The 15,829-nt window shown below is 31.6% G+C and overlaps 1 protein-coding gene across 4 annotated transcripts in view; it reads right to left on the bottom strand.

The window, feature by feature from the left end:
* ECT2 (epithelial cell transforming 2) overlaps positions 1-15,829 on the bottom strand; it is a 55,919-nt gene that overhangs the window by 26,300 nt on the left and 13,790 nt on the right. For all 4 annotated transcript variants that reach the window (XM_016156124.2, XM_016156192.2, XM_036219064.1 and 1 more), the window contains 3 exons: positions 13,599-13,735; positions 7,517-7,636; positions 975-1,043 (listed from right to left, as the gene is read on the bottom strand). In XM_016156124.2, coding sequence (XP_016011610.2) covers positions 975-1,043; positions 7,517-7,636; positions 13,599-13,735 — 326 coding nt within the window. The remainder of the gene's footprint in view (positions 1-974; positions 1,044-7,516; positions 7,637-13,598; positions 13,736-15,829) is intronic.

The following is a 15,829-nucleotide window of genomic DNA, read 5'->3' as shown; positions in this document are numbered from 1 at the left end:
ATGATTTCATTCATATGTAGAATCTAAAAAAAAACACAAACAAATAAACAAATAAAACGAAAACACACTAATAGATACAGATAACAGATTGGTGGTTACCAGAATGGAAGAGGGTTAGGGAGTGAGCAAAGGGGTAAAGGGGTCAATTGCATGATGATAAAAAATTAACTAGACTTTGGGGGGCCATCACTTTTTGTTATATACAGTTGCTTAGTTATAATGTATATGCCTGAAACTTACATAATTTTTAAAAAGTCTCTAAGTTCAGTATATAGTAATCAGAGTTGATCTATGCAGAGCCTAAGAATGTTATTATTTATTAATAAATCTAAACCACCATTAAAAGATCAATTATATAACCTAAAAATGAAAACAAGAAAAAATATCTTGGCTAACTGAAGAAATTAACAGGTATCAAAAAAATGTGACAATAATTTGCATATTTGAAATCCTCAACCTGAAAAAAAACATCTGAGAGACTATATGGTGAGGATGGAAGTTAGAAGGCCTCAGAAAATAAAAGTAAATGCACCAGAACCCAAGGTACTAAAACTTAAAAATAGTATTCAGAGAGATTGAAAGACATTTATCAGTCCTAGTCACAGAACCTTATTCGAAATGAATTTAAGCAGTTCATTAGAAGCTTTTAGGCGGAGCAGACACAATGAGAGCAAAACATAACACCAAAAAATAAAAAAATAAAAAAATTATAGAAAATTTCAAAAAATTATTAATCTATGGCCATTTGTGAAGGACAAATACTTGGTATATAGTAAAACTATTACAGCACAGTACAATCAGTCTTCCTAATGATGACCCAAGGCTATCGAGAAAGTATTAAATCACATATTTTAAAAACAAAACGGTATCAGTTCTAAAAGCTCTCACATTTAAACAAATAACTTTCATTCCCTGATAGTCTTTGATAAGATGGTACTTTACTCTGAGAATTTAAAAAATAAATAAATACTTACATATTTAAGAAAGATGTCACCAATGCTTTTGCTCTCGTCCCAATTAACAATAAGATCTTCAAGATCATCCTGAAAGAGGGCAAATTAAAACATTTAAGATTGAATTTAACAATCCCTTAAACATCTTTTAATATTTTCAAGATATTCATTTGAAGTTACTTTACAAAGCACCTTATTTTGATGGGCAAAAATAATAACACATTCTCTCTCAACAAAGAATTAACTTTTAATTATGAGAAAGATATCTTTTAAAAATTAAGAGTCTACGGCCAGGCCACCCTAAGCGTGCCCAATCTTGTTTGATCTCTGAAGCTCAGCAGGGTCGGGCCTGGTTAGTACTTAGATGGGAGACCATCTAGGAATATCAGGTACTGTAGGCATTAAAAAAAAAAAAAATTAAAAAAATACAGTGTTAAGTCAATGAGATTAAGCCTAACTTCCCAATACAATGTGGTAGTTCAACATCTTTTCTTATTAACTATAAAGCTGACTATTTTTATAGAAACTACTTTCAATCCAGATGCTGAAGGATCTTATTTAACATTAGCCATTATAAACTGTAATCTATACTAGGGGTCAACAAACTTTACTTAAAGGGCTAGATGGTAAATATTTTATGGCTTGAAGGCCACATGGTTTTGTCACAATACTCAACTCTGCCCTTGTAGAACAGAAGCAGCCATAGACAACATATAAGTGATTGAATGTAGCTGTGTTTCAATAAAACCTTCTTTACCAAAACAAGCAAAACTACCAAAATTTAAAGCTAGCTGGATTTGGTTCATCAACTAGAGTTTGCTAATCCCATAAAACCCCTCAATCATCATACTAAAAATATTAAATATTTGTAAAAATTTAGATTGCATTTAAAAGCATTAAAAGATACAAATCAGATAATGAAATAAGTTGTCAAAAAACAACCTGCTCTTCCAACGATGACTTTAAAGTAGAAATTAATCAGTAACCCCTTATACTAGAGGTTCTCTAAGTGTCATCCACAAACCCCCCAACACATCTTTTTAGTAGGATCCATGAGATTAAAATTATTTTCATTACAATACTAAGGTATTATTTGACTTTTTCACTCTAATTCTCTCACAAGTATACAAGTTTCCTAGAGGCTATATAATGCGTGATACTACAATAAATTGAATAAACAGATATGAGAAACAGTCCTCCATTAAGCTGGACTGAAAAAATGTAAAACATTATCCATTATCACTCTTCTCATTATTTCTGTTTTGGAAGACAGTTATGTTTCATAAAAAATATGTTATTTATGCTACCATAAAGTTATTACTTTAATGTATAAATGTGTGTAAATTTTTTTAATGGGATATCCCCATACAAAAAGATAAAAACTTAAACCCTCACCTCAACCAAAAATTAACTTAAAATGTATTATAGATTCAATTGTAAACGCTAAAGCAATACAATATTTAGAAGGAAATATAGGAGGAGAAACTTCAAAAACTTGGGTCAGGCAAAATTTTTCTCAGATGTAATCACAAAAGGGTAGTACATAAAATAAAAAATGAATATATTGGACTTCCATCAAAATTAAAAACTCTGTACTTTACCATTAAAATACAAAGAGACAAACAACAATAGATTGTGAGAGAATAACTGCAAAACACATGGCTGATAAAAGACTTGTATCTAGAATTTATAAAGGACACTTACATAACAGTAAGCCAACAAAGAACCTATTCAAAAAATGAGCAACAGATCTAAGCACACATTTCACTAAATAAACAAATGGCTAAGAAGCACATGAAAAGATACTAAACATCATTAATCGTTAGGGAAAAGCACAATGAAATACCACTTCACATCCTAGAATGGCTATTACAACAAAAAACATTGGCAAGAATGTGGAGAAATATGAAGCTCATACATTACTAGTGGAAAGTAACATGGTGTAAAAGCCTAGAGGTTTCTCAAAATTCTTAAATATAAACTATCAATATGACCCAGCAATTCTACTCCTAAGTATCTACTGAAGAGAAATGAAAGCATGCCCACGCAAAATTTGCACACAATGCTCACAGCAGTATTATTCATAATAGACAAAAATGGAAAACAACGTAAATTTCCATCAACTGGGTACTGAATGAAGAAATATGCCAAAACCACATTATGAACTATTATTTGACCATACAAAGAAACAAACTACAGACATGCTACATTATAGATGAAATTTTTAAATATGTTAAGTGAAAGAAGTCAGATATAAGACATCCCATACTGCATATTTGTATTTATGTGAAAATTCATAGAAAGTAGATTAGTGGTTGCCTAAAGATGGGGCTACAAATGGGGATTAACTATAAATGAACATAGAGGATGTTACTGGGAGAGGAGAAAACACTCAAAAATGGATTTATGGTGATGGCTGCATCAATTAGCAAAGTTATTAAAATCACTGAATCATGTATTTGAAACACATGAATTTAAGGACATAAAATGTACCTCAGAGCTATTTAAAAAATGATTCATCTTAAAAAATATTTTTAAATTTTGTTTTAATTGCAAATACAGTTAAATCCACATAACAGTGCCTGAGTAATTTCTAAGGATGAAACAGGATCCTAAGACCAAATAATTTAAGAACCACTCTCTTACACCAGCAGATTCAGAAAAGTTCAAAAGGAGAAAAAATTACTTCTGACAACATAAAAGTTAACTCAAAGCAAGAATACTTTAACAGCCCACAAGTCAAGAGCTAACATTTAACTACTTAAAATTATACTTTTAAGAAGCAAAAGGGAGAAGAAAAAGACTATAAATAAAACTAACCTTGGGGCAATATAATATACTGAATTCTGGCACTAACTAGCTAATTTTACATACTGGCTCTTCAGCTGCTTTACCTATTAGTGCCTAAATTTCCTTTTCTAAAAAATTAGGATGGTAATGATTCCTATTTCATGAAGGATTTAGTTAATGCTTGTATAGTACTTAGAAGAATCCCTAACAGATAGTGCTTAATAAACTCTTATTAATTAGTTATACTTTCCTATGTATTTAATATAATGTAAAGAGGATATTTGGAAAACTGTGATGCAAAAGAGAAAAACTTATAACTCTGCCAAAATAATCTAGCAATATATCTTTTAAGTGTAGAAAGACTACAGGATGGTTTTATATACTTATATAAGAACATTGCTACCAGAAAGCAAAATAATCTCTAGGCACTCTGAAAAATAGTCTACTCTGTTTCTAGTTAACCTGTAATTCCTAATGCTGGTTGATTAAAGAAAATAAAGATTTCTGCCTTAACTGTTAGCTCAGAAACTAAGTAACAAAGGAACTAATGCTTAGAGAGAGAAAATAATTTGCCTCAAATCACAGTTGTGAATCAGTATGTAAACTCAGGTTTGTCTGACACCCAATTCCATGTCATTCCACTTGAGCTATATACCACAGAGCTTCTCCATTAGAAATGGAGAGTTAGGCAGGTGAGCCTCCAAAAGCATTATTTACAGTACCACATTTCTTACACTGTTTCTGTGGGAAAATGCTTGATCCGATTTAAGACAGACACTGGGACATAGTCCCTTCTCCCTGTCCATAACACATTAGGAATTTTCCATAAGATTCTCCCAACTTTATCTCCTAGCCATCCAAAAAGAATATGCTACAGTTCTAAGAGAGCATAGCTTCCAAAGCCTGATGGAAAGTAGAGGAAGTGATAAACAGATGGGAGTGATAAACAGATGGGATTAGAAAGCTACTTTCTTCTTTTCTTCTTCATTAAGATTCCCTCTATACTGTTACCGTCTACTTTAATATAAGATGGGTTTCTCTTTGACCTAGCTAATTGCACAATACACCAAATTAGCAAATTCCCCAATATACACCTGTTCCTGAAACAAGTACAAGGTACCTTGAGACTCAGAGTAAACTAAGAATAAACACAAAAAGAAAAAGTACTCCCTCCGATCCCTCCTTTTCTCTTTGGTTTTATTATCATTCCATTCAAAAGTAGGCATTTATACATCAAGGACCAATGTTAATCCTAATCACACTTAGGAAAGAAATGTTGATAACAATCTCAAAAATTCTCATCAATGTAAATATCGGCACACTAGAACTTGGAGGCAAATTAAGAATGAGGTGGTGAAATGTGTCCACAAAACATCTAGATGAGAAAATACACTGAGTCCCAGTCCTGATTTGGACATTTAAAAGTAGCATGACCATCAGTCATTCAGCAAACAATTACTGACAAAAATCTAAGTGCCAGACGCAGTGGTTGTAAATATAGTGGGAAAAATAATAATAATGTTTGTTAATCCTTCACAAAGCTTCTGAACATTACTTATCTTCTGAATTTAGTTTATTATAATACAATTGCTATTGTTATTGTTATTTATTAAATAGTGTCAGGTACTATGCTTAGTAATTTAAATACGTAAAAGATAAAAAATAAAATAAATTTTACAACCACTCATGCGTCAGATACTACTATCCCCATTTTACAGCTAACAAAACTGAAGCACTTCAAACCCAAACCTGCTTAATTCCACAGTCCATATCCATAACCACTATGCAATACTACAAAATATGGTGGACCTTTGAACAACACAGGTTTGAACTCTGTATCTAATCAAAATCCATTACACAAGACCACTTATATGCAAATTTTTTTTTCTATAGATATATAGCCAGCCCTCCATTATCTCCGGGTTTTGCATCAGCAGATTCAACCAACCACTCTCAAAAGCAGAATTTTTCAAGCATCATGGCTGGGAATCAGTGGATGCAGAGGGCCAACTGAATACATTGTTCCTAATCGTTTTACAAAGGGACTTTAGTACTCCCACATTTTGGTATCCGTGGAGAGGGGAGGTCCTGAAACCAATCCCCTATGGATACTAAGGGACGACGACAGTTCTTGAGGCGTCAAAAATTACACGCAAATTTTCAACTGCACTGGGGTTGGTGCCTCTAACCCCCACACTGTCCAAATGTCAATTAACTATACAAACACAAGTGCTTTTCAGGAATATTATATTAATAAAATGATGTGAAAACCATACAATTAGAAGACATATTTACAGGGTTTATTCATAATATACTAAGAGTGTTATCTATGCAGCTAGACTTGAAAGATGGCTGGATACATTTAAAAAGAAAAAGAAAAACCTGCTATGTATAAAAAACAAAGAACATATAACAAAATTTTAGGAGTATTTGGGTAATGGGAATATGGGTATTTCCAACTCCTTTTTCCTTTTTTCCTGATTTTATAAATGTTTGACAGTACCTATTGGTTCCATGGTAGAAAAAAACACAGGCTCTGTAATTTTTAAACATGTGACAAACCTGAAATTAGCTAAAAAACACATAGTAGTTGAAATATGGGTAATCCAATTTTTCTGAAGAAGCTTAGAGACAGTTACAATCGTCATCAAAGCTCCAATGAATCAGCAAACATGATTTTCTCAATTTATGATTTTGTACATATAAAAAGCATAACATTTTATATTAGAAAGGAATGTTGCACTCTTAGAATGGCTAAATACTGACACAAATTCAAACTGATACACAAGTTAGTTGTAGAACACCAAGATAAAAACCTACTTGCCTTCCCATTCTACCTTTATGCCTCTTAGTATTTCTTATGAAACAAAAAAGAAAATTCCAAAAATGCTTTTCTCTTAAAATATTCAGAACCCTAATTGGAAATAAACTACCCTGAGATTCTATAGTTTGTTAAGCTTTTAAAGAAAGTAGATTCCTTCAGAGTTCCCTTTAGATCTCAAAATAACTGAAATATAGTAATGGATTTTGATAAAATATAAAATACAAGCACTTGATGAATTGCGTTTTTATAAATTTACAGATTATTTATATTTTTGTTTGTAATTGTGCAGTAAAATCAAAGTAATTTAATGTATTTGAAATGTTCTTTAATTCAAACTAATCATTTTACTGGAATATGTAATAAACATTAATATGGGTTGTTTTGAGGACAAAACTAATTTTGTTCCAGCACCACATAGAAAAAATAAGAGGAAATAAAACGAAACTACTTTTAAGAGTTCAGCTGAACCTGCCCTCAATTTTTTTTTTACTATGAAAGATTGATACCTACAAGTCATGGACCCTTGATTTTAAAATCATTAAAAAGAGAATAGTATTGTCTTATATGATTTTAGCATTTATCTGATTATAGAAAATTGAGTAAAATGATCTCTATGTCCCTTCCAGCTTCACAGTTTTTCAAACAAACCAAAGCAAACCAAAACATACAATGAAAGAGGAACAGTAGAAAAACTGTACTAGTAACCACATGTCTCTATAGAAAATATCTGTAAGGCTTTAATTCCTAATTTTCAAGATTAATCAAAATTAAAAAACAACAACAACAACAACAAACATTAATAATGTACTGGAGCAAAGAACAAATCATTCGAAGGAATGAATAAGTTTTAGATACAATTTATTCGACTAATCAGAAGTACCTTGAAAAGTCATAATAAATATACACAATTGAAACAGAATTACAATAAACCAAACAGATATAAATTTACCTTTATCTTAGTGTGTACATCAAAGATATCTGGGATACTACCAAAAATAGTCTTAATCTCTTCTGGTGCAAGGATAGGCCCACCACGTTGTCCTTCTTCTTCTAATGGTACTTGAAATAACTAAAAGGTAAAAAAAAAAGAAAATTAGTTTAGGTAGATTGTCGGAAGAGAAAAGAAAGTAACAGACAGCGATAAAGGGAAGATAAGATGTTGATGAAAAAAAATTAATATTTCTCTCTAAATTTGAAACCTTTCTCATTTTTTCTACTTTATCCTATTTGTTTCATATATCTATGTATATGTGTACATTCTCATAATAAAATGTTATGTCAGAATCTAATAAAAGTTTATCACACACAGTTCTACAAATCATTAAAACTGTTCATACGATACAAGAGTAATTTCTGCTTTTACTCAAGTTACCAAGGAAAAAAGCAATAGGCAATCATTTATTTCCAGACATATACTTAGTATAGATATTAAATGTTTCAAAATAGTAGCAAAGAACCTTGGTTTAGGGGAGACTAGATTTGAAGCTATTTGACCTATTTGTATCCATGTTGTTGCTTGTATCGATCCAAAAAAAAATAAAAGAAAATAAGCTCCCAGAAATAATGTGTGATTATAGCAAGGTCATGGGATACAAAGTTAGCGCACACCCAAATATGCACATGGGCACATGGACACAGTAATCATATTTCCATGTACCAGTAATGTACAAATGGAAACTAAAATTTTAACAGTATCATGTATAATAAAAAATTAAAATACTTAAGTGTAAATATACAACCAGTTCTTGAATAACCTCCTTTCATTCAATGTTGTTTCATTATAATGTTAATGAGATGCCACAGGAACTTATATCAGTCAATAGTAAAATTGGTTTTGTTATATGTTGCTTTGCTTAAGGTAGCAGAATATATCAACAATGTTAAGTGGGGACTTACTATAAGAAAACATGTACATGATGCTGAAAAGTAAGGCTGTTGACCAAAGAAAATCAAAGACCTAAATAAATGAAGACATAGGTTTATACTGAAACATTCAACACAGTAAGAATGTCAATTATAAGTTAATATTGTGCCAGGAGTTAAAGAGAATTTTTGTTTTAAAGGAAGAGGAGATAAAAGTATACACTTCGAATTGTAATACCAAGTGGAAGGTTATAAGTGTCATGAGGGAGAGCCCCCAAATTAAACTATGGATTTAACCCAAGACCTATCAAAATTGCAGGACTTTTTGTAGATTAAAAAAACCTGATTCTAAAAATGTATATGGAAAGGCAAATAGGCATCTTAGTATAAAGTTGCATGCAGTACTCAAAACTCTTGTGGTATTGATGACAAGAGAAACGTACAAGATCAATAGAAGAAAATAAAATCCAGGAACAAATCTACAAACAAATATGGCCAAGTAATTTTAAACAAAGGTGCAAAAGCAAAGATGCAAAAGTAATTCAACGAAGGATAGTCGTTCAACAAATGGTATGAGCACCATCTGCCACAGGCAAAAAAAAATAAACCTCAGCCTAAATATAATACCTTATAGAAAAATTAACTGAAAATGGATCATAGAACTAAACCAAAAAACTAAAACTATGAAATGTTTAGAAAAAAACGCAAAAGAAAATCTTGTGACTTAGGCTTAGGAAAATAGTTCTTAAATATGAAATCAAAAGTATGATCTATAAAAAGAAATTGATAAATTGGACTTCTTTTCAGCAAAAGACTTAGAATAAGACATGCTATAGACTAGGAAAAAATATTTGCAAATCACTTATCTGACAAAGAAACAGTATCCAAAATGTACAAAGAATCCTCCAAACTTGGAAGGAAAAACCCAATTAAAAATAGGCAAAAACTTAAAGTTATTTCAACAACAATAAAAAGATACATTGATGTTAAATAAGGACAAGAATAGATGTTCTACATCATTAGTCATTATGGAAATGAAAATGAAGGTCACAATGAGATACTACAATAGACCTCTTTGAATGGCTAAAATAAAAAGTACTGATATCAAGCACTGGTAAGAATGTGAGGAACTAACGAACTCCCACACATTGCTAGTAGAAATGTAAACCCATACTTACATTTCTGAAAAAAAGTCTGACAGTTTTTTATAAAGTTAAACATTACTTAACATATGACCCAACGATCCCACTCCTGGGTATTTACCCAAGAGAAAACAAAGCTTATGTTCACATATACCTTGTACATAAATGTTGATAATAGCTCTATTCATAATTGCCCAAAACTGGAAACAACCTAAATGTCCTTTCATGAGTCGACAGATAAACAAATTGTGGTACATCCACACAATGATAAACTACTCAGCAGTAAAAAAGATCGAATTATTGATACATACAAGTCTGACAGAATCCAACCTCAATAAGTTATATACTATTTAACTCCATTTATACATTTTCAAAAAAGACAAAATTATAGTGATAGAGAAAAGATCAGTGGTTACCAGGAGTTGAAGGAAAGGGTATGACTTATAAAGAAACAGTACTGGGAGTTTTTTAATGGGATAGATGTTCTGTAACCTGATTGTAATGGTGGCTATACAAATTTTCACATGTGTTAAAATTCAAAGTATTGTACATCAAAGGAAAAGTGAATTTTACTGTATGATAATTTAGAAAGTAAAAATTTTAAAAGTCAGTTTACTATTCAAAATAAAAATAATACTGTATTGTTGGGTTCTTAACATATGCAGAAGCAAAATAAATGACAACAGCTGCACAAAGGCAAGGAGGGGATAAATAAAAGTTTTTACAAAAAAAGTATAAAAAGAAAATAAATTATAAACAGTAAGAAACTATATGAAGATTACAAATTATTACTATTTTTAAGAACTGCAATTCAAGTTTATTCTCTTTCCTCTCTCAACATAGATACATACATATACATATTGTGTGTGTGTGTGTGTGTGTATCAAATAAGGACAAATAATATCAGTAAAAATGAAAAAAGGATAGATTTGAAAAATATTGCAAAGGTAGAATCAATAAATAGATTTTCAGTATTCGGGTCTTCCATTTCTCCAAGTATGGTGAACCCTGTCTGCTGAAAACACTAAATAAGAAAAACCTCTTTCAAAATACATTAATAAGCCGACAGAGATAACTTCGGAGGCTAAATTCTAAGTAGGGAGTTGAGTAGTAAAACAACTTTTGCCCTAAGGACATTTGCCTAAACTATAAATGTTAAGCTTCACCAGTAAAAGCCTCAGGAGCACAAAAGACAAGAAAAACCTAGTTTCCGACCTACTATCAAAGTTAAAAATGTGTATAAACTATGACTCAGAAATTCCAGGTTTTTACCCAGATTATGTTCTCAATGAGACATGAATACTCACAGCAGCCCTACTAACAGTAAAAAACAAACAAAAATAAACACTAAAACTTAAAATAACTCCAATATCCATTAGAATAAATTGATTTATTCACACAGGAAAATGAAATACACTACTTGCAATGACATAGATATGCATCTCAAGAACATTACTCTCAAGTGAAAAAAAGGGAAGTACTAAAAATATATAAATATGGTCACATATGTAACAGCTCTAAGGGAAATGATAAACACAAAATTCCAGATAATGATTATCTTTGAGGGATGGAAAGGAATAGGACTGGGAAAAAACAATGGAGGTTTCAAAAATATCTGTAATCATTTTTAAACATTCTTTTATCTAATCAACATTGAATAAAAATCCTAAACAAAAAAATTAGGACAACTGAAATACATCAAGTTCATTTAAAAGCCTCTCAGTAGTCTTTGGACATGTTAAACCATCTTTAAAACAGTTCTACTGTGTTTGCTTTAATCCCCCATATAAAATTGGACAACTAAAATCTATTAATTCTACCTTTCCGATATTTTTCAAATCTATCCTCTTTTCATTTTCACTGATATTACCCTAAGACATTCAGGTCCTCAAAATCCCTAATAAGACTACTGAAATAACCTCTAAATAGGTCTTCTTGACATGACAAATTCCCCCCTTTAAAATCTCCTTAAAAGTGAACCATGTTATCTTTCTAAAATTCAAGTCACATATCTTACCCTTCTTACCAAATTTTTTCTATAGCTCACAGATGACTCAGCACAGGACAAAACAGCCTTCTCCGGTCTGGCATAGGCAGCCTTATTTCAACTCACTGGATCCATATCTCATCCCCTTCCCTTATTCCCTTAAATCGCCCTAAATTCTAATCCCCCAGACTACTCACAATACCCTGAATAATACATCTTCAATCGTCCATATTATTCGTGCAATCTCAAATATACTTCCTATGCATATTCTTTGCATGTACCAGACTCATACTTTAAAACTCACTTAAATTTTTTCTTCTTTATGATGCTTTTTCCAATGTCCAACCTATCAAAAATTCCAGCCCAACACCTTTTCTAAGCTGGAAGAGGAGTAAAACTCTCACAACTCTCCAAATACCTTAATTAAACCTCACTCATCATGTTCATAACCTTCCACTTGTTATTACAATTTGATATGTATACTTTATCTCATTTTCCAGTCTAAGCTCCTTTTAAACAAAAATCCCTTTGACTCTTCACGCAATATTAATTTATGTTAGTATGTTTTTATAATATTCTAGAATATTTTATATTATTCTATATTATAATATGTTCTGAACATTCATTTAATCTAGGGACTAAATTAAAATTAAGTTATTCCAAATCTAATTTATACAAAAAAAAGAAAGAGTCATAAAATAAAGCTTCAAGAGAACACTGTTATGAAATTAGACCTTAGGTGAGTTTATACTAAGTGTAGTGGTATGAAATTTTGTCTACAGTTTAACAATTTCAAGGGCTTTTCTAAAAAGAGTTCTGGTGAATTTAATTGGTATGCAAATTAGAATTCTGAAACTCCAGTGCATTTACCACGACCTGAAAGGATTTACATTTCTAGGTAATAAATGCTACCAAGGTAGATGAACAATATATGCCAAAGGGATATTCTGCAACTCAACTACATTTTTTGGCTTATTATAAAAACTTCAATGAGACACTCATCCAGGATGATTTCCCTTGAGGAAGAAGAGAAAAGCTGACTTAAAATAAGTTTAATAAAGCTGAGGGCCTCATAAAACCTTGACTACTGCTAACCAAATTAACTATGAAGAATAACCTCTCCACAACTACCAAGAAAGAAGTCTTTCCATTTCTTATCCATGTATTTTATTGATGGTACAAGCAAAGAAAAGCTATTATATTGGATCCTAATGAATTATATTAAGAGTTCAAATACAGGCCAATTAAAAATTAAACCCAAATCAGAAACTCACTATCATTTTTCTATTCGAAGACAGGTTTGGTGGTATTATTTTCCTGACAAACTATCTCCTCTCCTTCATTACCTAAAACAAATTTATTCCTTCCTTCTACGAATTCCAAAATTATGTCCTATTATTATGTCTTTTAGAATCTTGACTTTTGGTTCATTCCTTAGTATCTTTTTCAATCTCATCCTACAAGGATTCGTTAGAATTGTTTTTCTTCACAAGTAACTTCACAGTACATTTTAATATTGGTAAGCGATGAGTTAATATTTGTTTATGACTAAACACTACATACATAAGAAAATTTGACACATGAAAGGATGTTTTTTTTAAATTACTGATGTCCATATTGTTATACTGCATTGCTATTGTTTTTTCACACATGTACAGTACTAGATAAAGCAATGACTCTGGAACACACACTTTCAGAAAAAGTTATCTACCACTTCCAAATATAACTTACAACTGCAATATTTTGACAAGAAACCTGCAAGGTTCTGAATTAAACTTGGTCCCCTCTATGATCATCTATTAAGAATTCCTCTCTCTCTAAAGTTATCCTAAGAAATGATGCTTATTCTGCATGAATAAAAGCTACCATTAACAGTTATGGCATTTCCCTAACAGCAGTTTTGTCACATTTTCATTTTTAATATCTTTGCTCAAATTCTATGCTTATGTAACTTTCTTATAAGAAATAACATCTTTTAGATTTTTTTTTTTTTTTACTTAGAAACACTGAAACAAATTATTTTATAACCAAACTCTTACCTGGATAATTGTGGCCAATATATTTACATAATTACTTTCAGTCTGATAGAGCTCTTTTGCAACTTGCCACCTGGCTGACTGTTTTGAAGGAATCGGGGTGGAATTTTTAGAAGACTTAGTACAAGACTTTGGTGTTTCTAAAAGGTAAAAAGTAGGAATGATTTAAAATGGAGGCCAGAAATAAGTACCCAACATAGTACAGATAAAACAGAAAAAAAGAGAAGTATACCTACTCTTATAAATACACCACCATATAGATAGATTTTCATTAAAGTAAAATTTCATCATAAGCTGAGGCCAGAAAAAAACAATAATCAAAAATATCGATGACTTCAAATTGATATTTTATGAAATAAATGACCTTTACTCTTCAAAAATGTCAAGGTTATTGAAAACAAAGATTGAGAAACTATTCCTATGATACTGGATTGGATCCTAGAACAGAAAAATTGAACTTTTCTCTTTTGCTAAAAAGGACATTAGTGGAACGAGTGGCAAAATCTGAAGGTCTGAGTAGATCACGGTATTAATGTGAATTTCCTAATTATTAATACTTATATTTTAGTTAAACAAGGAATGTCCCTATATTCTGGAAAATACAAATGTAAGTATTCAGAGGTAAAGGCACATCATATCTGCAATTAATTCTCAAACACTACAGATATAAAAAATATGTGTGTGTAGAAAAGAGAGAAAAAAAGAATATGAATGAATGAATGTTAAAGCAAACATGGCAGAATATTTCCATTTGGGAAGTCTGAGTAGAAAGTATAGGAATCTCTGTATGATTTTTGTAGTTTTTTTGCTAACTGAAATTTCTAAATAGAAGCTTAAATAATAAAATGGAAAGCAACGTACAGAAATATTTAACTTAAAAAGGGAGAAAAACATTGTTATGATTATAATTACAATAATAAAAAGCTTTTTATATACATGGAGAAAGCCTCTCTCAAAAAAGCCCAACATTAACTACAAATTCTTTGCTACTTCAAAGTATCTTAACATAATATAAAACATCCAGTCCAGTCCAAAGTGTTAGGAAGATGTGTTAGTATATTTTCTATGTAGTTCCAGAAAATTTTTTAAAATTATAATTTTATAAAAGCTTAAATTATTTTCTTACTATCAATATGGTTAGAATATTTCAACATTATATACAGAACTTCCTAATAAGTTTTTTTAACAGAAAAAGGAATGTATTACATGTAATAAAATGACATGATAAAGACACTATATAGTCCCAGTATATCAGTTTTACTCAATGAAAACTAATTTTAAGCAGTATTAAGACAATCAAGTATACTATAGAGTTTTGAATGCTTTTTAAAAATAACAGACTTCCAAGAACTTCATACTTCCTGTGTCATTTCAGGCTACTTTCACCAGTCTAAGGAGCCTCTTCCATTAAAGGATACTTTGGGCCAGGCGGGGGGGGGGGGGGGTATTAATGTACACTGATCTAATTTACTTAACTCTGTCTAGGCAGTAATCTACAGATTGGGGATTCTATTATAGAGAGCGGCAGTCCCCAACTTTTTTGGCACCAGAGACCAGTGCTCCTATGAGAATCTAATGCCTGATGATCTCAGGTGGAGCCGAGGCAGTGAAACAAGTACGAGAGAGAGGCTGCAAATGAGATGAAGCTTCCGTTCACAAGCCTGCCTGCTGCTCACCTCCTGCTGTGCAGCCCAAGGGTTGGGGACCCCTGATAGAGTATCTAATATATTATTATAGTTGACATGTCTGGTTTCTTTCATGGTTCATTTTCCTTTCCTGTCCCCGAAATTGCATAGTCAAGCTTCAGTCATTTATGATCAGCAATTACCATTCCATGCCCACACTGTCCACAATCAAGGAACCAGTAAATTCTCTGATCTATCCCCCCAAAAATTGGGTTGGTGCAACAGAAGTGTGGGCCACCCCCTCTTCTGCTGCTTCTCCCAGCCAAATAGGCTAATCCTCACCCCCTTTTCCCTCAGATTTCTTGTCACTGGTCAACTATCCCAAGGATTCCTCCTAAGTTCAAGACAAGGTGACCCTAGGAGAGGCTCAGGCTGAGAGAGACAGAAAAATGAGGTGGGGTGAATGGACAGAGGACAGGAATGGTCAGACCCAGACCCAGATTCGAGCTTTGTGTTAACAGTTGAACACCTTGAATACATATAACCTTCCAGGCTTCAGTCCACTAAAATATTAAAAAAATAAAAAACAAATCTTAAAAAAAATAAAGT

Source organism: Rousettus aegyptiacus, unplaced genomic scaffold, assembly GCF_014176215.1.
Source record: "Rousettus aegyptiacus isolate mRouAeg1 unplaced genomic scaffold, mRouAeg1.p scaffold_m13_p_4, whole genome shotgun sequence".
In the NCBI taxonomy this organism is placed as follows: domain Eukaryota; kingdom Metazoa; phylum Chordata; class Mammalia; order Chiroptera; family Pteropodidae; genus Rousettus; species Rousettus aegyptiacus.
This window is presented reverse-complemented; position numbering and strand designations above follow the sequence as displayed.